The sequence below is a fragment of the Gallus gallus genome, chromosome 18 (assembly GCF_016699485.2).
Source record: "Gallus gallus isolate bGalGal1 chromosome 18, bGalGal1.mat.broiler.GRCg7b, whole genome shotgun sequence".
NCBI lineage: Eukaryota > Metazoa > Chordata > Aves > Galliformes > Phasianidae > Gallus > Gallus gallus.
The window spans coordinates 10157738-10180965 of NC_052549.1; the positions used below are offsets into that span (position 1 = coordinate 10157738).

General features: G+C 55.8%; 3 protein-coding genes across 18 annotated transcripts in view; 1 reads left to right on the forward strand and 2 right to left on the reverse strand.

The window, feature by feature from the left end:
* The window catches only part of RNF213 (ring finger protein 213), a 47177-nt gene extending 33155 nt beyond the window's left edge, over positions 1 to 14022 (reverse strand). For 2 of the 5 annotated variants that reach the window (XM_046902045.1, XM_040649509.2), the window contains exons 1-18: positions 13913 to 14022; positions 12310 to 12409; positions 11028 to 11377; positions 9854 to 10531; positions 9109 to 9302; positions 8489 to 8629; positions 8015 to 8205; positions 7529 to 7806; positions 6412 to 6677; positions 5210 to 5407; positions 4551 to 4749; positions 3909 to 3964; positions 3490 to 3643; positions 2863 to 3021; positions 2155 to 2253; positions 1289 to 1411; positions 735 to 915; positions 229 to 402 (exon numbers count right to left, since the gene is read on the reverse strand). In XM_046902045.1, the coding sequence (XP_046758001.1) occupies positions 229 to 402; positions 735 to 915; positions 1289 to 1411; positions 2155 to 2253; positions 2863 to 3021; positions 3490 to 3643; positions 3909 to 3964; positions 4551 to 4749; positions 5210 to 5407; positions 6412 to 6677; positions 7529 to 7806; positions 8015 to 8205; positions 8489 to 8629; positions 9109 to 9302; positions 9854 to 10531; positions 11028 to 11377; positions 12310 to 12406 (3538 nt within the window). In that variant the 5' untranslated portion in view covers positions 12407 to 12409; positions 13913 to 14022. Of the gene's footprint in view, positions 1 to 228; positions 403 to 734; positions 916 to 1288; positions 1412 to 2154; positions 2254 to 2862; positions 3022 to 3489; positions 3644 to 3908; positions 3965 to 4550; positions 4750 to 5209; positions 5408 to 6411; positions 6678 to 7528; positions 7807 to 8014; positions 8206 to 8488; positions 8630 to 9108; positions 9303 to 9853; positions 10532 to 11027; positions 11378 to 12309; positions 12410 to 13368 lie in introns of all 5 variants that reach the window. The other 3 variants (XM_046902044.1, XM_040649508.2, NM_001389479.2) reach the window with 3 other exon arrangements.
* A 329-nt stretch (positions 14023 to 14351) lies between these two features.
* Positions 14352 to 20415, reverse strand: SLC26A11 (solute carrier family 26 member 11). Of its 10 annotated transcripts, XM_025141718.3 has the most exons (17): positions 20088 to 20415; positions 19524 to 19716; positions 19265 to 19350; positions 18830 to 18909; positions 18530 to 18609; positions 18145 to 18327; positions 17877 to 18052; positions 17716 to 17788; positions 17550 to 17600; positions 17372 to 17432; positions 17056 to 17111; positions 16830 to 16970; positions 16110 to 16237; positions 15657 to 15756; positions 15342 to 15475; positions 14946 to 15018; positions 14352 to 14829 (listed from the first exon to the last, which is right to left on the reverse strand). In XM_025141718.3, exons 1-17 carry the CDS (start codon positions 20277 to 20279, stop codon positions 14735 to 14737), a joined length of 1902 nt encoding a protein of 633 aa, XP_024997486.2. In that variant the 5' UTR covers positions 20280 to 20415; the 3' UTR covers positions 14352 to 14734. The 10 variants fall into 10 exon arrangements, 9 of the variants coding, with proteins under 9 accessions (XP_024997486.2, XP_015151094.2, XP_040505774.1 ...); XM_015295608.4 differs by lacking the exon at positions 18530 to 18609 and having other exon boundaries at positions 18145 to 18287; XM_040649840.2 differs by lacking the exon at positions 15657 to 15756.
* SGSH (N-sulfoglucosamine sulfohydrolase) lies at positions 20278 to 23199 on the forward strand. Of its 3 annotated transcripts, none has more exons than XM_420084.8 (8): positions 20278 to 20587; positions 20743 to 20903; positions 21001 to 21106; positions 21476 to 21626; positions 21743 to 21899; positions 21996 to 22077; positions 22157 to 22360; positions 22532 to 23199. In XM_420084.8, the coding sequence occupies exons 1-8, from the start codon at positions 20278 to 20280 to the stop codon at positions 23089 to 23091; spliced, it is 1731 nt and encodes a 576-aa protein (XP_420084.5). In that variant the 3' UTR covers positions 23092 to 23199. The 3 variants fall into 3 exon arrangements, with proteins under 3 accessions (XP_420084.5, XP_004946339.2, XP_040505780.1); XM_004946282.5 differs by having other exon boundaries at positions 22157 to 22332; XM_040649846.2 differs by having other exon boundaries at positions 20743 to 20852.
* The last annotated feature ends 29 nt before the right edge of the window (positions 23200 to 23228 follow it).

Below are 23228 nucleotides of genomic sequence, written 5' to 3' on the forward strand. Positions count from 1 at the left end.
CCTCTGCACTCATAGCTCAGGTTTGGATCAGCACAGCCACAAACATTGCAATGCAGACAGGACAAGCTGCAGAGCTCTACGTAAAGAACACAGACAATGGCAGCACTATTAAATGCTGAAGCACGTAATTAGTATAACTAATCACTGGAGTAATCTTAACAGAGCATGCCATCAGTCACTGCAACCATGCAGCAAACCCACACGGCCACCTCAGAGCAGAACACTTACTTAGCTCCCAGATAAAGACAAACTGATTCTCATGCTGAAAAATCTCCTCCAGATGTTTGATGAGGATGCTCCCTTCCTGGAGCTCATTGGTGACACTCATGAACACGGAGTCTGCTTTGGCCATTACAATTCTTGCTTCATTTGTAAGCTGTTCTTGGAGCTTTGTGTTTGTTCCTGTTCAAGAAACGAAGTGTGTAAAACCTAAATCAGTCCTGCTCCACAAAAATTGGGCAGAAGCAATAATCTAATGTCATAAAACAGTCCTTCAGTTTCCCATTTGAATCCCCATCCAAAAGCGTATGAACTCATCACGGCATCCTCTGATCCTTCACATTTACCTCAAAAGGAACCGTCAGGACCTCAGGACAGCAGTTCAGATACAGAGATCCCATACCCCAAACCCAAGGAGAAAGCACAAACCACTTCAACCTACTCGCATGACAACAACCTGCATTTTTAGGCAGCTGTAACCTCCCAGAACTTTGGAGGTATACATGCAGACATACCGTTAAAGGTGAAGATATGTTTGACGTCAGGCCATGTAAGCAAGTGGTGCAAAATCTCATCAAAATCATCCTGAGAACGCTCAACCTTTCTTGGCCACGACTTCACAATGATAGTTGATATGAGCCGGCTGAACTGGTCCATGTTGTAGGAAGATATCATATCAAGGAGGCTGCTCTGGGTCTGCACAAAGCACACACGACAGAAGGAAGGAACGCATCAGTGCACTGGGCTGTGCCAGGTCTGTGTCAGGAGCAGGCACCCATTCCAACAGGCCACAGTCCCAGTGCTGAGGCACTTTCTAAAACAGCCACATGACACGGCTGACGCAGGAAGCCAACGATGTGATCAGCACTACAGATACTTTTCATGGACCTCGTGTAAGTGGATCCTGATTCCTTGGCCATACTGCTTTGTCAGTTTAAACCAAAACAGCCCACAGCAACTCAAGCCATCAGAAGAAGGTTGTGAACACTCCTTCCATCGCAACATGCATCCCCTGCAGAGGATTCCTTGGAAAAAGAAAGGCTTCTCCTGCCTCAAGGGAAACCAATACCTGACAAGCTGCAGTGACGGCCTCTATGGCACAGGTTTCAAAGCAGCAGCCAATGGAACGGTCGAGATCTCGAAGTCGGTGCTGCTGACAGCAGTAAGCTAAGATTTGGTTAACTGGATCCTCCTATGGGGTAAACAAGAGATTACTCATCCGATTCCCAAAGGTTTTTCCTACAAGAGCGCTGCTATTAAGACAATATTAGAAGCTAAGCCAAACATATGAGTTTCCTAATGGAGCCAAGCATCGGCCGTGCATCACTTCCCAGGGACTGGAAAAGATTAAGCATAAACGCTGGAAAAATCTCCTAGTGTTTCCCTCTCCAGTAGGCGATAAATATCTCCCCTTCCGAGTTTACATCGGGAATTACTTTTTCTGATGGAAAAATCTTTACAGACAAGGCAGAAAGCAGATGAGGAGATTGAATGGCTCAGTTTCAAAGGGACCCACTCGGCGCATGCAACTGAGAGCCCAGACAACAGTACCTACGTAACAAGCACACTTCTGTGAGACCCCGGTGGTAATTTACACTTCCTTAAGACTAACTTTGGGCTGGTAACAGCCCAAAGTGCACGATTTCCTTTCAAATAACAGGATATCCATCAGTCAATGCCAAAAATGGAAGGACAGCAGCCAGGCTTTCAGCACCCCGCAGTCTCTGACACCAGGAATGCAGCACAGTGTAAATTCACGCCCAATTTTTGAGCCTCTACAATAAGGTTTGCAGCAACAGTGGCCATCTGCATGCCAAAAGCCAGCGTTTGCACGTGCCCACTCAGGCTCTAGAACTCATCCTACAGGCACAGGGGAAAACCACCCATCCGTCTGAGCTCAGCCCGCAGGCAGCAGCCGCCCACAGCTCCCGGTACCTCCTGAATTCTCCTCTCCAAATCCGCCAGCAGAGTGCTCTTCCACCTCGCATTGAACTGCTCATCTGGAAAGCTGATCTTCACAAACTCATTCCAGGCCTGCAGGTGAGAAGTAAACGAGCCCAGAACACCACTGAGTGCTATCATTCAAACGAGGAGAACATCACTGCGCTGAAAAGAGCCCATGCTCCTCAGTCTGCAGCCCTTTCAGATGTTTCCATTCCAAAGAAAAAGATCCCTTCTAGAGTTGCAGAAGGTGACCCTTTAAGCCCAAACAGCTCCAACAGCCCCCCGTTGTGAAAGGAGATGTGGATAAACAGCTTCCACCTTGACGCTGGCACCTGCCCCAGGCTGAGGCTGTAAGGAGCTGCTCTGTGCTTGGAGGGCCTTATGGACAGCACAGCAAGCAAACTACACCTCCAGCTCAACACCAGCAAGGAGCAGTTCAGCATTCCAGCACTGCCCCTCAGAGCAGCAGAGAAAGAGCCAGAAATGAGCCTCAAAGCACCCAGCACAGCCCTTTGCTGTGCTGCTTTTAAACTGTTGAGTTGAAAAAGCATCTCAGCTTGGGATACACCTCAGCTGTTGCGTTGCCTCTTTCTGCCTCGCTCCCTTCCCCAGCCACAGGGTATGCCCTCCATTACACTCAGACTGTACAATTAAGCTACAGTAAAATATTTTAATGATGATTACTAGAAGCTGACAAACCTCAAGTTCAGCATTAAAAGTGAACATCACGTGGTGGTGGCTTTCTTTCAGTAACTTCTGGCTCAGAGCACTTTTGAACCAGCTTCGAGTGCATCTTAGAGCTTCACTGAGTATTTCCACCACTTCATTTTCCAGTGCTGTTTCATCGCCCAGAACCTGCTGCACACGAGTGAAGAAAAAAAGGAAGATCAGTTCAAGCAGGGCAGCAACTGATTTAAATTAAGTATTTCTAAAGGAGGAGGACTGCATGCATCAGACACCCATGTGTACTGAGTGCAACCCCCTCCAGCAACTGAGTAGAAGCAAGAGAGGCTGGTAAGGCAGAATTTCCATTCCAGGAAACAAGTATAAAGGGGAGAAATAACTGCCTCCCCCCCCTAAAAGAACCAACAGACAGACAGAAAGGAACCCACGACAGCAAGCCTAAGCATTTGATCTTATTTTCATCTATAATATTCAAAATCATTAAGTGATTTCACACCTACTCGGACACATCACCTTATTTTGTTAATTTGGGGTACCAAGGTTTCCAAACTGAGGACAGATACAATCCCAAACCAGTTGGTGGTACCGTTTTTGTCACGCTTCCAGCTCATGACAAGCCATGAACGGCTGCCTGGTACTCACTTCTGTGGGCTGAAGTCTGGCAAGCTTTGCAATCAACATAGCAGAAGTGGCAGGAACCTTGAACTCCAGCACCCTCTTTGTGCACGTGCAGACACTCGCGTGCAGCTTGAAGCAGAGGAACAGGCAGGACAACCATGAGCGAGCCTGCAGAGCTCTGGAGGACAGGAATAAAGAAGAATTTGTCTTCTTTTCAGAAAGAAAAAGGAAAAAAGGAATCTAACAATGCATCAGTTAGCAACCCTTCCCTCAGACAGGCTTAAGAAAAAGCTTTGATTTGATGGGTATAGAAACGTAGGACCCTTCTATCTATGGATTTCAATGCACACACTCCAGCTACTAAGCGTAATCCCATGCAATCCCATAATACACACAGAATCAGAATGGAGATCGTTCTCCCAGCAGAGAGGTGCTTCTGTTACCTGGCACGTTCACCATCCAAGAGGCACAGCAGCGTCTTCACAAGCCTCCCTACTACCTAAGAACGAAGAGATAGAGATATTATGCCATAGAAGGGCCTCTGTGGTCTGGTTTCTCATTAACTGAGGAGGACACTGTGAAAGAGAGAGCTCTCCAACGCCCCCACACAAATGAAATTGCTAAGATGTGTTACTGGATGTCAGATCCAGCTTATAGGAGAACATTATTTGTCTAAGCAGCGACACTCCTTACAACCTAGAGTTTTTAAACTGATTGCTATTAAATGCAATAAGGAACCCCTGTTGTCTTCACACAAACACACGTGTTTTCACAGCAGGCAGGAGAACACCTCACGTTGGCAGCACATTGGACAGCCCCAAGGGCTGTGCAGAAAACCAGCTTCAGGCAGCACAGAGGGATCTCAGGATGAAAGCATTTGCCATCAGTAACTAAGAGCAAACCCAGGTAAGCAGGTGCATCTCTCTTCTATTCCAGTAACACTGTTTGCCCACGCACACACCCTCTCACTGTGCTTCGGAGCAATTTGTCCTTAGCTAAGCTTTAGGCTTTCTGTGCTCTGACTCGTTACCAACTGCATTTCCTCCCCTCTATCCCTCGCCAGATAAAGCAACAAAGAGACAAACCTCAGGCTTCTTGCACGAAGGGGCAGCATTCTGCAGCCTGTAAGAAACACCCTGAAGGGAAATTAGTAGATCCCCACAGACGTCTTCAATAAATTCAGCAAGGCTCTCTGTGGGCAGCACACACATCCACGATTTGACCAGAGTCGTATCCAATTCCATCAAGTATTTCTTCTCTTTCATGAGCTGCAGTAGGGCACGCCTGGATGGAAAGCAAAACAAAGTCTTCGTGTTCTCATGGTTTCTCTAAGGCTGAAGGCTTATGTAGCCCGGAGACCTCTCATTCTGACTCAAGCACTTCTCTCACTTGCAGCTGAAGATCCGTAAGGGACCCCGGGACCAACCATTGAACAACAATGGAAAAAGTTCAGGGAAAATAAATCCCATGTGTTGCTCAACTCAATCAATCGCACAAGATGCTTTGCAGCCTGCAGAATTAAGGGCTGGCTTACAGCTGAGAAGTAATACAATGCACAGCTACACTGCACACCATAGGCTTTGAGCAACCAATAGAGGCTGTGTTTGTGTATCCCAAACACCCACCATCAACACGCTGCACCTCTTATTGAAGTATAAGAAAAAGAAAGTGAGGAAGTAAAGGCAACCACCACCAAGCGCAAGGTCAAGGCAATGGGTACAACCAGTAGGCCGGGAGAACTCACGCATTGTGATTCTTCCTTGCTTCAGCAAACGGAAGTCCTTCCAGCCCAGCCCAGATTTCTTCTTCCATTGGGCAGCGGTCACATTGCATAGGGGCGGTACACAAATGCAGGAGAGGAAGAATCCACACCCACTGGCCTACTTTGCCATCAATGCATCTCTGACACAAGTTTATCAGTTGAATGCGGAAACTGAAAATACTAAAACAAAGAAAGCAGTAACAGAGCAGTTTCCTACAGGAACAAAGAATGCCCTTGTGAAGAAAGAACAGACAAAGAAAAAAGGCTATGCCTCAATCTCACTATGGACCTCCAAATAACTTCTTGTCATTATCTCAGTTAAATCTTATTTTTTCTTGACGAGTATGAAGAGTGTAAGACTCAATACTGTAACTCCACCCAACTGTCCTGGCACAAACCCTACAGGTAAGGGGTTAAAGAAGTGCCAACAGTTTACCTATAGTTCCCACGTGAGCCCCCACAGCTGAGGGAGGGATTGAGTGACACAGATGCAGAGCCATAAAGATGAGCACACATCTCAGTGACAGCTCCCAACCTCCTCAAGCTCAGGCTGGGCTGAAGCAGTGCCTCCAGAAGGAAGTTCAGTAGCTGCAGCTGCCCAAGCAAAGAACTACAGACTCAGGAGTGCCAGATAAGCAGTTAGAGAAGAGCCCAAGTCAGTGCGAAGAGAGAACTGACACAAAACACATACACAGTGCAGGTCAGAGGAAACGAGCAATCCAGATACGGCATTTCAAGGAGTAAGCACGTGAGGATACTGATCAGAGTTTGTAAGGGTCAACAGCAAAGATGCAAGGAATGGTGTGACAAAGTAATAGCAGGGTTCTAAATATAAAGGAAAAAACAGCTTGGATCCACCAGGCTTCTCGAGAGGCAGTGACAAGTCGCAAGGAGGGAAGTCTTGTTTGGACAGAAGGAAAGCATTTTTCACATCACGAAATGGCACAGAAGTTGGGCCATCTTCATCCCTGGAGGTCTCCAGAACCTGACCACAACCCTGCCTGGATGGTAGCTCTGAGCAGGGAGGTAGAACAGAAACACCCAGAAATCCCTTCAAATCCGGATTTTTCTGTGATCCTATGAAACTAAAGAGCTGGATCCCTTCCTGTCTTATCACAGAGTGCTGCACTAGTTACCTACCTGTAACAAAATAAGCCCAGTTACTGGACCAGTAACATACATACCTTACAGAACTTGCAAAGACCTCCATGGTCTGATGGAATTCATCCACCACGGCTTTTTGTGACTTCTCCAAGCACAAGAGCTCACACAGGCCAGCCAGGTCCTCTTTGGATGCTGGCAGTTGGAAGGCATCAACTATGGTGAGCAGGGTGAGCCCCAGAGCTAGTTTACTTTTCATCACCACACCCTTCTGTGATGCTTCTGCACCCTCTGGAAGGAGGAAGGAGCTGGCTATTTTCCTCATATATTGCAGCAGCAAATCATTCACCTGAGATAAAGGAGGAAAGAAACAAAGCAAGCAAAGCATTAGCTCCCTGATCAGTCTTGTCCTCTTGAAGCTATTTCCTTCTGTCACAGCTAGGATCCTCAATACCCCCTACACAACACAACACCATGCTGACGCCAGGACATAAGCAGATGTAGCACAGACCACCACTACAATGTCAAGGCAGCACCTGTGCCTGTTCTATGCCCACCTCTGTGCTCTCAGGTCCCACTGCTCAGTTACTGTGCACCCTCCCACACCCAACAGAGCAGAGGTGGAGAGAGCCATGGAAGCACTTGGAAACCACATCCAAAAGGTTTCATAACACTGTGATACTGCGTGATGCACCACGCTACCAAAATCAGCCTTCTGAAAGCAGGCAGGCATGAAGTCCATGTTATCAGCTGAGTGTGTGCAGCCAGGGAGTGCTGCTAGGCCAGCATGCCATCTTGTGGCCTCTCCCCAGTAACCAGCAGGAAGGAAGCTGCAGAAAGGAGCAGCCACGACCACAGGGTTTGGCTCCTAGAGCAAAGATATCCCTGCCACCCTTCATCACTACGCCAGGTAAGTTCAGAACTACAGAAATCCTGTCTGAAGCAGCTCTTAGGAGGACAGGCAGAAGAAATTAATATCGAGAGGCAAAACCCATGTCATATTTCTGCTTCTCATATTCAGAACTGCAACTAATTGCAAAAGCTTGATGGAAAGCTCCCAGGGTGAGCAGAGGCAGCCACCATGAAGGGATCCATGGTGAGCTTCCAGACTGGAAAAGCCAGAATCAATCCAACAAATTCAAGAACAAAACCAAAGCTCTGTCACTGAGCTGCCTTTTAGTATCTGTTAAAACAGATCACCTGCTGCGTTCCAAAGCCCAGCTCAATCCATGGCATATATGCACCATCATATACACTTGGGTGTGCTGCAACAACATGAAATTGCCTCAGCTGGAATAGGAAGTTCCTCATGTTGATGGGGTTCCAGGTTCCAAGAATGCTGAAGATATTTTCTAGCATGATTTCTGCAGCTATTTTCTTCCCTTCCACAACATCTTTGGTTTTGTCTTGAAGAAAAGACCACAAGCTTTTCACCATAGAAGGCTTTTTACACACAATGTCATCATACTGGTGCCACTCTGGAATAAACGAGACGAGAACACAGGAAAACAATTGGAGAGATGCATGTATTTGCGTGTGCCTTGGTCCTGCCAGCTGTTTGCAGGGGTACCACCAGACCCATTAAATCCCCAGCTTCAGACAGTGCTATTCCCCTTGCTGTTAGCAGTCATTCCACTAGAAGACCACAGAACAGCACGACGTGCAGATCCAGATAGAAGAGCTCACCTCTGTTGTTGATCAGGTTGCTGCTCACATATAAGCATCGATTCACAATATCTACTGCTTGCTTCTTGTAAATAAATTCATATTCTCCTTCACCAGAAGAAATCCAGTATTTGTAAGGAATGAATTTATCCACATTTTCTATTGGAAGAATTGCATAGCCTTCAATGAGGTATCCATGCACGTCGAGACGCCTAAATAGCACAAACACACAGCAGAGGAGAAGTGAAGCATCAGCTGGGCTACAGACCTCCCCCTCCACACATCACTCAGCTTTTAACAGGGACAGCGGTCATTTCTCCATACTGAAGAATTTTGGGATACTTCACTATGAAGTTATTTCATAGCAGAACCCACCCAGCTATGGACAGATACCTATAGCCTTTGCGTTGGTGTATGTCTTTATGGCCACGCCGCTTCCTGCCCCCCAGACCCAAACCACCCCCGTTGTGTCTGTGTGACTCAGAGGGTACTTACTTGACACAGCTCATCTCACAGACTTTCTCCCACTGTGCACTGCCATAAAAGCCTCCAGATACGACAAACACTTTATCGGTTTCAGGGTTTAGCTTGAAGTCTTTGGACAGTATTGCATGGAAATACACTGTAACACCCTCACTTCAGTTCACAGAAGCACAAAGAAAGAACACAGAAATAATTATTTCTTAATAGTGCAGGTCATCATAAATGGCAAAACATTTCTGAGCTGCTGGTTCAGCGGAGGCAAGGCACAGGGCTCTGACAGCAGTTCACTACAGCTGAGGCGATGCAGCAGACCTAATGCAAAGCCCAGTGCAGAAAGGAAGGGGCTCTTAAGGGAAGCACAAGATGCTCCACTCGCATCCAGCTGGGTCTCTGCATTGGTGAGACTACAAATATGCCACCCAGACTCACCTGACAGGACTTTCTCCACGAGCAATGGTTTGTGTCAGCTTTAAGATCGATTCTATGGCCACAGAGCCACATATATATACACACAGTATATACTCAGAGCAAACTCAGCCCATCGATTCCTCGCCTCAGTGCAGAGTCCCCCATCCTACCTCACAGCACACCTATAAGTGGGGAATGCTGGGGAGCAGCAGTGGTATCCTCACCTTCGTTTCTCCTTATCCACAGGTTTCTGGTTATTCTGCTGATGCTTCTCCTTGCCCTTGTCTGTTACAGAGGGAGCATTGTTCTTTCTAACCAGAGGCCCATCGGTCTGATTTGTCGCCTTTGTCTTCTTTGTCTTCTCAGATGTTTCCTGAGCTCTCTCATTTGGGGTCTTCTTCTCCATTGTGCCTTTCTCCTGCATTAGAAAGGACAAAACATCAAATGAATCAGAAAACCTTGCAAGTATGTCTGCAGAAACGTACAGCATCTCTTCAGGCAGCAACGGATACCCAGAAATCACAGCACGCCAGCTGAAAACACTGATCCCTCATTGAGACGAAGGAGAACGTGCTGCTGAGGGAAAACAGTGCACCAACGGCACAAAGAATTCAGTCTTCAAGCATTTGCAGAAAGTCGGGGGGGGGTAAAGTCACAAATCTCCTGAGGATGGAGCATAAGGAAAGACAACCAACAGCAATTCACAGCCTAAGTGTCCTTTCCATAACTGGAGCACAGACACATACAAGCACGAAGATGCCCGAGCCCATGGAGGTACTGGAGAACACACCTGGAGAAAAGATGCATTCACTCAGTGAGTGAATTTTATGGTGTTCCCTGCTTTCTTCCCGTACTCCCGGCCTCATCATCTTCAGCTTTACTGACAGCATGAGAGAACCACAGTGGAAGAAGGAGAAACACTTTCCCACACAACCAAACGCCCACTGGAGCTTTCACTCACACACTTACACTGGAAGGTGAACTGCTCACTTTCTGGCTGCTCTCTTGTTTACCCTTCCCAGCCTTTGAGCTTTGGGCCACAAGAGAAGTCTTTGTGTCTTGACTTGGACGTTCAGCTTTAGAAGTTGCAGCTTTACTTTTAGGCACCTCAATATCCGGGGAAATCCCAGAGGAAACATCTGTTCTCTCTCCCACTGAAGCTGGTTTCTTTTTGCCACCCAAAGACTGGGAATCTCGCTTGGTTTCCAGAGCCTGGCCAGCATCAGACGCAGCGCTCCTCTCTTCCACACCACTCCTGGCTCCGCGCTGTGCGGTGCTCCCACCTCCCCCCATCTCCTTCAGGGCTGCAGAGCCGGGAGCTGTGGCAGCCCCACTACCCGTGCTGCTCTCCAATGGGTTCATCACAGCCGCACTGCAGTGACCGCCTCCTGAGACCACTTCCAGACCTTCAGCTTCCCTTCCCAAGCGGCCCACAGCACTGCCATTTTCCTGGGCACCTCCACTGTCACTGGCAATTAAGTCAGCACTCTGCTTGGCCACTTCACCGCTCAAGGTCTGGATTTCCTGGGAAACAACGCATTCATCAGACAAGTCTGCAGCTTGAGCTGGTGCTGTGCTCCCAGGAGGCAGAGAGTCCTGCTCCCCATGGCCAGAACGACTTTTCTTTCCTCTATTCGTCTTTCTATTCTGCAATTTAAGAAGAAAAAAACAGGAATGATATAGGAAAATGTTAGTTTACTCATCACTGAAGAGAAACTTTGTCACCTCTTCTACTGCAGCTAGCACAGATTTCTGCTACAATGGGCTATGGGAGAATGAATGACCATGAAGAATAAGGACGAGACCTTATTCTTCAGGCTTCAGGCTCCTAATATATAAGCCTACAGCTGTAGCCTTATATATTAGGAGAAACACAACTGACTCCTAAGAAATCCATATTTTCCATATTCAAAGCTTCCTATGCAGGAATGCAGAGCAGCTGTGAGCACAATGCCCACTAACGAGATCAGAGCAGTAGCTAAGCTGGATTTGGTACTTTCACCCTCAGCGTAGCAAAGAGGGAAGCAGTGCTGGTCAGCACATCAGCTGTCTGCATATGCAACACAGCGTAAGCAGACACGTTTACAATTTGCTTAGGAACACTGCCAGTGGTATTCAGTATAACACTGACAAAGAACTTTACCTTTCTCTTTGATTTTTGGGAAGAACCACCTGCCACGTGCTGAGGATCAGTCTCTGAGACGTCACATAAAGCTGCTACGTCCTCCAGCAGCGATGCTCCTCCTTCCTTCTCCTCCTCCTCCTCCTTCCTTTCAGTAGCAGAAGACAACTCAGCTGCAGTGCATTCAGGTGCAGTCTCTGAGGCACTGCTCAGAGCTGTTATGCCCTCCTGCAGTGTTCCTCCTTCCTCCTCCTCCTCCTCCTCCTCTGTTTCGGTGGTGGAAGGAGGCCCACCAGCACTTTCCTCCCTTGGCTCTCCTTCAGGCTCTGGGCCCGCATCAGGGTCAGGAACAAGATTCACCTCTCCTCTTTCTGCAACAGTGGGAATGGTCATTGTTAAATTAGAGGCTGTAACACAATGGAAAGAGTAGCAATGACAGCTAGTAGCAAAGTAGTAGTAGCAAAGTCCTAGGCTGCAGCAGGTGAGGATATGCTCATATACAGCAGCCATGAGCACAGAAACAAAGGAAAGAATCTGCTTACCCTTGGAAAGCCTCAGGTATGCAGAGGTCTCCAGTGAGATCCCCTCACCTCCGCTGCCAACCCTTAAATGAGGGCTGGGAAGGGGTGGATCCTGGCTCCAGCCCTTCTGGTCACTCAGGTTCATTGCATGCACCTGAGCTCCCCTGGGTTGGCCCCACCTTCCCACCAGGTGCTCCATCACTGCTTTTTGTTAATCACTTAGCATTTCTGCTACAGAGGGTCAGGAAGGAAAACAATTCTCAGCAGCTGGCAAGCAAGCAGGGTTGGTTACTGATTGAATACAGCAGTGGAAGGTACAAGAGTTCCTTTGTTCCCCATCCAGCAGCCACCACTATCAATGACAGCACCCTCCTTCCATAGCAGCCCCTCTCCAAAGCTCCAGCAATCAGCAGCAGAATAAGATAAGAAATCCCTGTGTGGGGACACTGATCCATCTCCATCACCGGAGCTCCAGCTAACACACTACAGGTGGAGCAGCAAGCACTGTGAGCCTCAACTGCCTGCCAAAAGGCTTGAGGCTCCTTGAGATGTGTGCTGACGGCATGCTGCCATTCCTCAGCTTTCTTAGCCTCCCAGTGAGCGGCTCTGGGACCTCTACCACACAGAGGAGAGCAGCACCCAGCAAGGAATGGGAAGTTCCCTTTTCACCCAAACTTAAAACCTTTGGTGAAATGGCAGCTCAGACCTCAATAAAGCAGCAGCACCGTGCCCAGCCCAGCCCTCTTGGAGCCCTCAGCCCACCTCACCCTGCAACCCCCTACCTGCAGCCTGGTCCCCTGCACCAGCAGTGGGCTGAGCCCCACACTGAGCACAGCTGGGCCCTTCCCCAGGGACGTGCAGACACGTGGGGCGCTCCATGATCTACAGGAAGCCGTGAGGAACCACAGACAGAGAGAAATGGGTGGGGTTGGAGAGAGAAACACACGTGTTAACACGAAGTAAGGGATCTCTGCCATATAACCCTTCTCGCAGCCCAGTGGTGATGTTTGGGAGTCAGTTTGGGTATGCACGCTACGCAGCCATCACCCTCAGCCAGCAGCGAGGGCAGGAGACCACAGATACGTAGGAATAAAGAAGGACGAGCAGCTCTGTGCGGAAACCTGTTAACGTTACACGCGCTTGGGAACGCAGAGATGGCCCAGGGTCACGGCCGGCTGCCCGCACACGGGAGCGGTACCGGCGGGTCCGTACCCCGGAGCGGCCCCCGCCCACAGCACCGCCCGCACCTGCGCCCCGCGGCGAAAGCGGAGGGAGGCGCTGGGCGCGGCCTATATGCAAATGTGCCGCTCAGCCCCGCCCACTGCCTCGCAGATAGGCGCTTGCTCGTCCCCTCCCTCCCGGATATGTAAACAAAGGGGAAGGATGGGCCAATGGCGTGGCGAAGGGCGGGCGGAATGCTAATGAGGCCCGTTAGATGAGGGCGGGGGGCGGGGAGGTGGGGCTGCCTGCGGCGCCCGGTCCGTGACGAACCGGGGGTGCTGCCAAAGGCACCGGGAGGGGAACGTCGGGGGAGAGCGGGTAGCACCGCGAGGAACAGCGGGGGGGATGGAGGAGCTGGGGGTCAGGACGCTGGACACGAGGGGAGGGGACACGGGAGTGCTGTAGAGGAGGATGCCCGGGGGAGGGGGGCACCGAGGAGCCGTCGGTACGGCCGGGGTGCACCGTGGGGAGAAGCGGGATGACCCATGGGCCGAGAAGTTCCGGGAGGAGCGGGGTGCCCGGGGGGTCCCGGAGCACCGCGGTCGCGTCTCGTATCGTCCCGCTACCCCCGCCCAGCTCAGAGCGCTGCCCCACCCCCAGAACCCACCGGCAGCACTCACCGACGGCACCGAGACCCGCAGCGCCACCGCTCCGCCACCGCCGCCCCCGGCGAAGTTTCGTTTTTTCCGCCGAGCCACAAAGTTTTCCCCGCGGAACGTCACCGCCGCCGCCCCCCCGGCCGCTCCCGGCCAATCCACGCCACGCGGGGGGGGGGCAGGAGGGCACGGGGTGGCTCCGGACACCTCCTCCGGGGCGGCTCTCGCAGCTCCCCGTGCCGGCCGACGGCTGCGGATCGGGCCGGGAGCCCCGGGCAGGGCTGTAAGTGGAGCGGAGCGGAGCCTCTTTTGCCGCTCTCGTTCGACTCAGACCACCAAACCCACCCCACTTATCCCATCTCGGAGTCCTCTCAATAAACATCCCCCACCGAATCCCGCAGACCCCAGCCCGATCGCGTGCGCTCTCTCCCCGACTCTGAGCGCTGCTCCGGTGATTCCCGGGACCGCCGTCCCGGCCGCTCTCGGGTCCCTCCTCCGGGGCCACGGATGCGCCCCCGCGACCCTCCGTGCGGAGCTGCGGGGGGCAGTTGGAGCCGGGTGCGCTCACCTCAGCTGCGGGCACGGACGGACGGACGGACGGACGGCGTTTCCTCAGCGCTGGGAAACGCTCAGCGCCCGGCGCTGCTGCCTCCACCGCGACATCACCGCGATATCACCGCGATGTCACCGCGCCCTTCGACCGATGGGAGCCGCGCCGAGTGCGGGAGCTGAGCAGCCGGCAGCAGAGCGGCTTTCGCTTTCGTTTCCTTGGGCTGTGCTCGGCTGTACCAAGAATCTGCAGGTCCATTTCTCCTTCCCGCACGTCAGCTTTCTCCAAAGCAAGATAGAGATGTGCTGAGTCAGGAACTGGAGTTCCTCTTTTCTTGTACCCCCTGATGGGGGTCAGCCAACTGCTTCCCACAATCCCCGTGCCTGCGAGCACCCGGCTCACAGGTGGGACCGCCCCGTACAGCCTGGTAGAAAACCCCACAGAGCAGAGGGATCGCTAAGGAGCACATCACGGAGGCTTTAATCTCCTGGCAGTGTGAGCTGCAGTGCGGCCTTGGGCTGCAGGGCAGCTCCGATGTCCTTGAAATGTGCATCCGTGTGCCAAAGCTCAAAGATCTTACAGTTCTCTGAAGTGTACTGGAGTAAGAAAAGCCTCCAGAAATAAAACATCTGATTTTAAAAGGCAGTTTCTTCCAGGATGGGGCCAACCTGGAGGGGGTGACTTTATCCCGGTGGCAGTGGGGATCCATCGGGTTGCTCCTCTGTCCCCACGTCTCTCCCCCAGGCACAGCCTGCCCTTGCAGACACGGGGTGTGCAGCCTCTGGGGCCACCAGGAGCGGCTCTTGGGGCACAGAACGAGGCCCACACCACCGCTCTGCCTCACTGGATGAGCCCCGCGGGCAGCAGCGAGCTCTCACCGGTGCTGTCAATGCAGGCTGCTCTGCTGCCCCCCAGCTCCGCTTCGCTACATCGCGCTGAGTGAGGAAGGGGGAAAAGCAGAGCAGGGTTAAGCCAGGGCACAGCCTCACTCCCCCGGCTCCCTGGAGGCTCCTGCTCGCCAGCAGCCATGAGTGTCTCACTGCAGCCTCACCTGCCTCCTCCCAGCTGGGAAAATGTCGGAATCCCTCCAAGTCTGCGGCCAGCAGGGCTCGGAGAACCGGGTCCTGGGGGCAGAGAAACAGAGGCTGGGGAGCTCTGTGTCTGGAGCCCCTCCGGGCAGCACAGGGCAGCACATGTGCTGTGTGGGGGATGCAGTCCTTCCCTACCACCCCCCGGTGTGGCTCAAGAGACTGCAGCATCCACCTCCCTGAGATGAGGATGCTACCTAGAGAGGCAGCCTCAAGGTTGTGCTTTGCACATGGGCTGCTGCAAGCCAAAGGCTCACCCTGGAGCAAGGAAGGCTGAGCCACCTGCACCAAGCCTGCCTGGGATGTGTGAACCGGCGTGGTGCTGGCAGGGCTGGGGCTGTGCCCGGCTGCCCACGTACCTGCAGGCTGCAGAACACCAGCGAGATGCCGTGCTTGTGCAGCTCCTGCAGCAGCTCAGCCAGCCCCACCACCGCTGTGTAGTCAATGCTGCTGACGTGGTGGCAATCCAGGATGACAGAGCACGGTGGCGATGCTGCTGGGACAACGCGTGGTCATTTCCCACGAGCAGTGCAGGTGCCCCAGGGGACACAGCCCTGCGGATCAGGCAACCCAAAACTGCTTTTGGTCATAGCTACAGGGCTCAGGTCCCCCAGAAGTGGTCTGGGAGGCACTGGGGGTCCCCATTTCCATCTGATGGCTGAGGAGCACCATACCTGCCAGCGCTCGGTCACGGATGATGTCCTGGAGGTGATCAGCAGCAGGGAAGTGCAGGCTGCTCCCCGGCTGCACAAGTAGCACACCCTGCTCCAACACCTGCATGGGTCCCATGGGGCTGAGTCACAGTGGGCTGAGGGCTGTGATCTGCCCTGAGCCAGGAAATGGCTCATGTGACAATGTAAGCCACTGTCTTTCTTGTTGAGTGAGCACATCCCCATCCTCACAGGAATTCCCCTCCTGCACACACCCGAGGAACAGGGGAGCAATGCCTCACTCTCCTGCCTTGGTTCCTTGGGTTCCTAGTGTGCTTGTGCTCCTTGGGACAAGACCCTGGGCTGTGCTGACAGCTGGCTGGGGATATGGGACAGGGCAGGAGCAGGACAGGGCCCTGCACCATTCCCTGCTGCTCTCAGAGAGCCAGCAAGAGCCCAAGCAGGGTGTAAGCTCACCTTGATGGGGGGCCTGGCCACGGAGTAGAGCAGGAGGATGCCTGAGACCAGCACGCCAGCCATGATGCCGTACTGCACCTCCCAGAAGCAGAGCAGGAATGTCACGCAGAGGGGGATGAGGTCCAGCCCTGCAAAAGAGACAGCCCCAGGCTTGGCTGTGCCTCATCTTCCAGCCACCAAAACCTAGGTGTCAGGTTGGTAACCAGCAGTGGATAAGCAGAGGGAAGCACAGCAGAAAATAGATAAGGTGATGCAGCATTCTGGTGCTCCGTAACCCAACTCTGGTCCCACAGGGAAGGTGGAATGGTTTTAAGCTAAAAGAGGAGAGATTTAGGTCAGATGCGAGGAGGAAATTCTTTACCCAGAGGTGATGAGGCCCCGGCACTGCTGCCCAGAGAAGTGTAGGTGCCCCATCCCTGGAGGTGCCCAAGGCCACGGATGGTTCCCGGGCAGCCTGAGCTGTTGGGGGGCAGTTAACCCATGGCAGGGAGTGGGGCTGGGGGGGCTGTGAGGTCCCTTCCAACCCAACCATGCTCTGATTCTATGACCAAAGGGGAGAACAGCTGAGGAGACAGTCACTGGGTCAGCAAAAGGAGAAACCCCAGGCCGTGGACATGCAGCCCCTGGGAAGGGCTCAGGCATTTCTGGGGCCAGCGCTGAACCACCCCATCTCACCCAGCCTGGGCATCACCCATCACACCATCACACTTGTGCCCTCACTCTTAACCCTCCAGAGCGTCCTGAAGATCCTGGCATCAAACATGGGGACCACGGCAGAGATGATGACGGCTGCCAGTGCCGCTTTGGGGATGTAGCAGAAGAGCGAGGTGAGGTAGGCCAGGGACAGCAGCACCAGGGTGCCTGTGGGGCAGCAGCGGTGTCTCAGCCATGCCCCCCATGTACTGGGGCTCTCCGAGGCCAGGAGCAGTGGAGTAAGAGGCAATACCTGTGACGAGCCCCCCCATGGGGGTGCAGACCCCTGTCTGCGCATTCACTGCTGTCCTGAAACACAGAGCCATGCGCTGCCCATCCTGCTGCCTGCACAGCCCCTGGGCAGGCCCTGCTGGGGGGGCTGCTGGCAAGCCTGGAGCCCCCCACCCACTGTGGGACATGGGGGGCAAAGTAGCTGTGTGATCTGCCCGCCTTGCTGCCAGCATGGGCTGCTGGAGGCCAGGGCACGGGCCGTGGGAACTGCCAGCAACATACAGCCTCTGCAAGAGGTCTCTGTGCCCCCCCCAGGATGAGTCCCACCATACACCCACCGGCCAAAGCTTCCTGTGATGGGATACGAGGAGAAGAAGGAGCCCAGGATGTTGGCAGTGCCTGCAGTCAGGAAGGACAGAGGCTGTGGGTGCACAGCTCGATCCGTGTCACCGCTGTCACCTCCTCTGCTTCAGATGGGACTGAGGCCACCCATCCCTACAAGTCCCACAGCCTTACCCATGGCCAGCAGCTCCTGGTTGGCATCAATCCTGTAATCGTTCTGTGAGGCTGCAAGGAGAGGAGCACAGCTCAGAGCGCTCAGCACACAGCCCCCATGGGAGCAGCGATGCCCCCTCAGTCCCCAACCCCCCACAGGGCCCCCTCCAGCCCACTGCAGCCGTACCAAAAGCTTTGGCAATGGCGACGGTCTCCAGCACGCCCACCAGCGGGACCACGGCCAGCCCAGCCCCCATGTCCTGCACAGGAGGATGGGGAGCATCAGAACACAGGGGCAACCCGCAGCCCTGAGGTGCCGACAAAGCAGCCCCAGAGCCCGGCACCCACCTGCACCATCCTGCCGAAGGGCACGGTACCGTTGGGAACAGCCTTGGAGAAGGGTGGTGGGCGGAACGGGGGGAGCCCACAGGGAACGCTGCCGGTGAGCGTCAGCGGTTGGGAGCCGCTCAGCTGGAAGGAGTATGCCACCAGGCCAGCAGCCAGCACCACCAGGGCATTGCGTGCTGCAGGGAGAGAACAGCCCTGAAAACCTGGGGCAAAGGGGGGAATCTGGGCTGTGAGGTCCTGGGAGAGCAGGGGGCAGGGAGCAACGCACCGGTGGCACAGCTCCGGACAAGCAGGACGCTGGCCCTGGCAGCCAGTGGCTCCGTGCTGGCAGTGGGATGCAGGCGGCTCTTCATGGCCCGCAGCCCGGCGAGCGCAGCCAGGCAGGACAGCCCCAGGATGGCATCCCCAGCCCTGCAATGGGATGTGGCAGGGCTGCTGCCTCGCAGGGATGCTGCGGCACCGCCGGCAAAATGAATCACCAGCAAAACACATCACCTCGCTGCGGGGGAAGGAGGGGAGCATCTGTCCCCCCCACACCACTTGTGGGCTCTTTGGGGACAGGGAAGAAGGACCCCAGCGATGGGCAGGACCCGTGCAGCTGGACCCACCACCTCTGCTCCCCACAATGAGGTGTGTGAAACCTGGGAGCTCCCCTCTTGGGTCATCAAAAACTGGGGGAGGACTTGTGACAAACGCACAGCCACGAGGATGTGCTTTTGGGACTGGCAAAATCCTAACGGGGAGCAGAGAACAGGACAAGCTTGCCCTGTGCCCCCCTTTAGGAGCCCATGTGCATCCCCATCTTCAAATTTCCAAAAAACTGAGGAGTGCAGAGAACAAGCTCTCATGTCACAGCGCTGGGCACGGACTGAGAAACAGCCCAAGGGGTGACCAGAGGTGTGCGGTGAAGCAGCAGAGCCCGAAAGCAGCGAGGGTGCAGGGACGGAGCTGACCTGGCCTCCCCGATCCTCCTCAGCGTCTCATACACCTGCAGGAAAAACTGCCGAGGGATCCCCTGCAGCCCCAGGATGTTCTGTGCAGAAAGACAGAGCCTCGTGCAAGCCCAGCACACACGGCCAGCTTGGGGCACTGCAGGATGGGACAGCTCGGGGCAACGTCCCTGAGCTCCGACGCAGTGAGGATGGACCTCCTGGGCTGCCCCAGGGGTGCTCCGGTTCTCTTTCAGCCCCAGGCCCTGAGAGGCCTCCATCCCAGGCAGCCCCTGCCAGCCCCATCCCCTGCTTCCCTGCACAACCTCACACCACAGCCCCGAGCCTGATTTTGGTTAACCACAAAGGAAGCATTGCAGCTCCGAAAGAGCCAAAGCGCTGCCCACTGCTGAGCAGCCAGCACGGCTCCAGGAGAGTGGGGCAGAGCTGAGCCCCTACCTTGACCTGGTTGAAGCCGATGGTGATGGAAGCAGCCGACGTAAAGCCCTTAATGACTGGGCAGGAAACAAAGTCCAGGAGGAAACCTGCATGGGATGAGTAGCACAAAATGCTCTGCTGGCGCTGCCGGGGAGCACGGGGTGCACACGGAGCTGTGACGAGTGACAGCAGCACAACGCCAGCGTCTCAGAGAGCACAGGGGAGGGAGCGACTGCAGGACACATCTCGAGGACACGAGCACACAGCACAGGCATCTCACCGAGGTGCAGGAGCCCCATGGCCAGCTGGATGCAGCCGGACAGGAAGGCGAGCAGCACAGCATAGGCAGGGTCATGGAAGGCGTAGGACGAGACAAGCAGGGACATGATGGCAGTGGGGCCCAGCGTCACGTCCTTGGCAGTGCCCAGGAGGCAGTACACAAAGCAGCCCACGAAGGAAGAGTAGAGGCCGTACTGCACGGGGACAAAGGAGCACTCAGACCGGATATAAGGAAGAAGGTTTTCCACCACGGGCAGTGAGGCAGTGGCACAGGCTGCCCAGAGGGGCGGTGGTGCCCCATCCCTGCAGACAGCCGAGGTCAGGGGATGGACTGTGAGCACTGCTGGAGCTGTGGGTGTCCCTGCTCAGTGCAGGGGCGGCACCAGATGGCCTTTAGGGTCCCTTCCGACTCCAGCCATCCTGTGACTGTATGATTCCATGCCACCTGCGCTCAGCCCTGCCCAACCCTCCCGGCCGTCCCACTCTGCTCCGCCCGCTCCAACCCGACGAGTCCCGCGGGTCCCCACGGGCAGAGCTTTGGGCAGCCCGGGGCGGTGCCACCCACCTGCACGGGCAGCCCGGCCACCTCGGCGTACGCCAGCGCCTGCGGCACCACCGTGAGCCCCACGGTGACGCCGGCGGTCAGGTCGAGCCGCAGGCAGGACAGCGAGTAGCGCGGCAGCCAGCCGAGCACGGGCAGCCTCCGGCGCACCGCCCGCTGCCACCAGCGCTGCCCGGGCTGCCGCGGGCCCCACATGGCTCACTTTGGGCTCACGGCATCCCCGGCGGCCGCTCCGCCCGCGGGTCGCCCCGCTCCTCCCGCCGCTCCCGACGGCTTCGGAACACAAACACCCGGAGCGCTGCATCCGGCGGGGGGCCCCGCCCGGGCCGGATCTGAGCCATTCCGGCCGGCTCATGTGACTGGAGCAGAGGAGGAGCTGCGGCCGCCGAGCACCGCCGGTGGCGGTGGCGGTGTCGGTGCTATGCGGGTTTGGGCGCTGCCGCTGCTGCTGGGAGCGCTTCGGCTCGACGGAGCCCCCGCCCGCAACGTGCTGCTCCTGCTGGGTGAGCGCCCGGGGAACGCGGCTGTGCTGCGTGCGGGGTGACGCCGTCGGCCACGCGCTGCTCCCTGCCCAGCCCCGGCTCTGCTGCCCGCGGGGTTTGGCCGGGCCGGGCTCACCCCGTGCCGCAGGGCTCACCCCGCGCTCCTTTCCCCGCAGCGGACGATGGCGGCTTCGAGAGCGGTGCCTACAACAACTCGGCCATCCGGACGCCCAACCTGGACGCGCTGGCACGGCGCGGTCTGCTCTTCCAGAACGCCTTCACCTCGGTCAGCAGCTGCTCGCCGAGCCGGGCCAGCGTGCTGACCGGGCTGCCCCAGGTGGGCACCCCCTGCCCGGCACCGCGGCCACGGTGTGCTGTTGTGGGGGTCAGCCCGCTGGGCATCGTCCCACCGCGTGGCCTCCCCCCGTCTGCAGCACCAGAATGGGATGTACGGGCTGCACCAGGGCGTGCACCACTTCAACTCCTTCGACGCCGTGCGCAGCCTCCCCGGGCTGCTCCGCCAAGCAAACATCCGCACAGGTGGGGATCCGGCACAGAGAGGGCAGCACTGACTGCAGCCCTGCGTGGTGCTGGGTTTGTTTATGCCCCTGCTCTGCTCCTTCCCCGGCCTCCATACTGCTTCCACTTCTGTTCTGTTGCTGCTTCCTGGCTCCCGGCCTCGTGCTGGACCCACAGCTGCCCCAGCTGCTCACTGTTCCGGTGCTGGCGCACACTATGGCCGAGGCAGAGCAGTCTGACTACACATGGAAGTGCTTCTGCATACAGCAGCAGGGACTGGGGCAGCCCCCGTGATGGAGCAGAACCTCTGCACCAGCCCTGGGGCAGAAGGAGGGGCCGAGAGTGCCCTGCCCCAATCCTCCTGGCACAGCACACACCGTGTTTCTGTAGGGATCATTGGGAAGAAGCACGTCGGGCCTGAGGCCGTGTACCCCTTCGACTTTGCCTACACGGAGGAGAACAGTTCGGTGCTGCAGGTGGGGAGGAACATCACCCGCATCAAAGTGCTCGTCCGGCGCTTCCTCCAGAGCCAGGACGTGAGGTGGGATGGGGCCCTGTGTGCCTGGGAGCCCTGAGCACGCTGGGGGGGGGGGAGGACCCGGGGGGCTCTGGGAGTCCAGGGGCCATCCTTGGCTCCACTGCCTGCTCCCTCTCCAGGCCTTTCTTCCTCTACGTCGCCTTCCACGACCCGCACCGCTGCGGGCACTCCCAGCCCCAATATGGGGCCTTTTGTGAGAAATTTGGCAATGGGGAGAGCGGCATGGGCTGGATCCCCGACTGGAAACCACAGCTCTACCGCCCAGAGGATGTGCAGGTGGGGGCCATGAGGCTGCACACCGACCACCAGCCCTGGCGTGCCAATGCCACCCCTCCCATGGCCCCGCACACCACTTCCCCTTTCTCCATGTAGGTCCCTCACTTTGTTCCGGACACACCGGCTGCCCGGGCAGACTTGGCAGCCCAGTACACCACCATTGGGCGCATGGACCAAGGTAAGGGGTGCGGGAGCAGGCTGGTGCCTGCACACAGAGCTCTGTCCTGCAGCTGCCCAGCTCTGCCTGCTGCCCACAGGAATCGGGCTGGTGCTGGAGGAGCTGCGGCGTGCTGGCGTCCTCAATAGCACACTGGTGATCTACACCTCCGACAACGGCATCCCCTTCCCCAGCGGCAGGACCAACCTCTACTGGTCGGGCACAGCTGAGCCGCTGCTGCTCTCCTCCCCGGAGCACCCCGGGCGCTGGGGCCAGGTCAGCTCGGCCTTTGCCAGCCTCCTGGGTAAGCGCAGCCTGCGGGGAGGGAGTGGAGCTGTGCCAATTCTTTGCCTTGCGCTGCATCTCTGTGCTGCAGCCATCCCAGCACGGGTGGGATGAGCACAGGTGACCCTCTCTGGGGTTGAGTTTGCTCCCATGATTGCCAGCCCCCTCCTCCCCTTCTCTTTCCCTGCAGATCTCACACCGACCATTCTGGACTGGTTCTCCATCCCCTACCCTTCGTACAGCATCTTTGGCACAAAGCGGGTGCAGCTCACCGGTAAATCTCTCCTGCCGGCTCTGCAGTCAGAGCAGCCCTGGGCCACCGCCTTCAGCAGCCAGAGCCACCACGAGGCCACCATGTACTACCCCATGCGTGCCATCCAGCACCGCCAGTTCCGCCTCATCCACAACCTCAACTACAAGATGCCCTTCCCCATCGACCAGGACTTCTACGTCTCACCCACGTTCCAAGACCTGCTGAACCGCACCAGGGCCGGGCAGCCCACACACTGGAACAAGACCCTGCACCAGTACTACTACCGGGACCGCTGGGAGCTCTTTGACTGCAGCCAGGACCCCACCGAGAGCCACAACCTGGCCTCTGACCCACGCTATGCTGCCATCTTCCAGATGCTGCGTGCACAGCTGCTGAAGTGGCAGTGGGACACGGGGGACCCCTGGGTGTGCGCCCCCGATGCCGTCCTGGAGGAGAAGCTGAGCCCGCAGTGCCAACCGCTGCACAACGAGCTGTGAGCGGCTCCACCGGCACTGCCTGGCCTGCAGCACGGGGATCCTCGTGGCTCTGCTCAGACTGAGAAGCTGTAAAGCCAAGCTGATGCTCAATAAAGCTTCTGGTGGAGAGCTGTGTGGTGTAGCTGGGGCTCGGCACA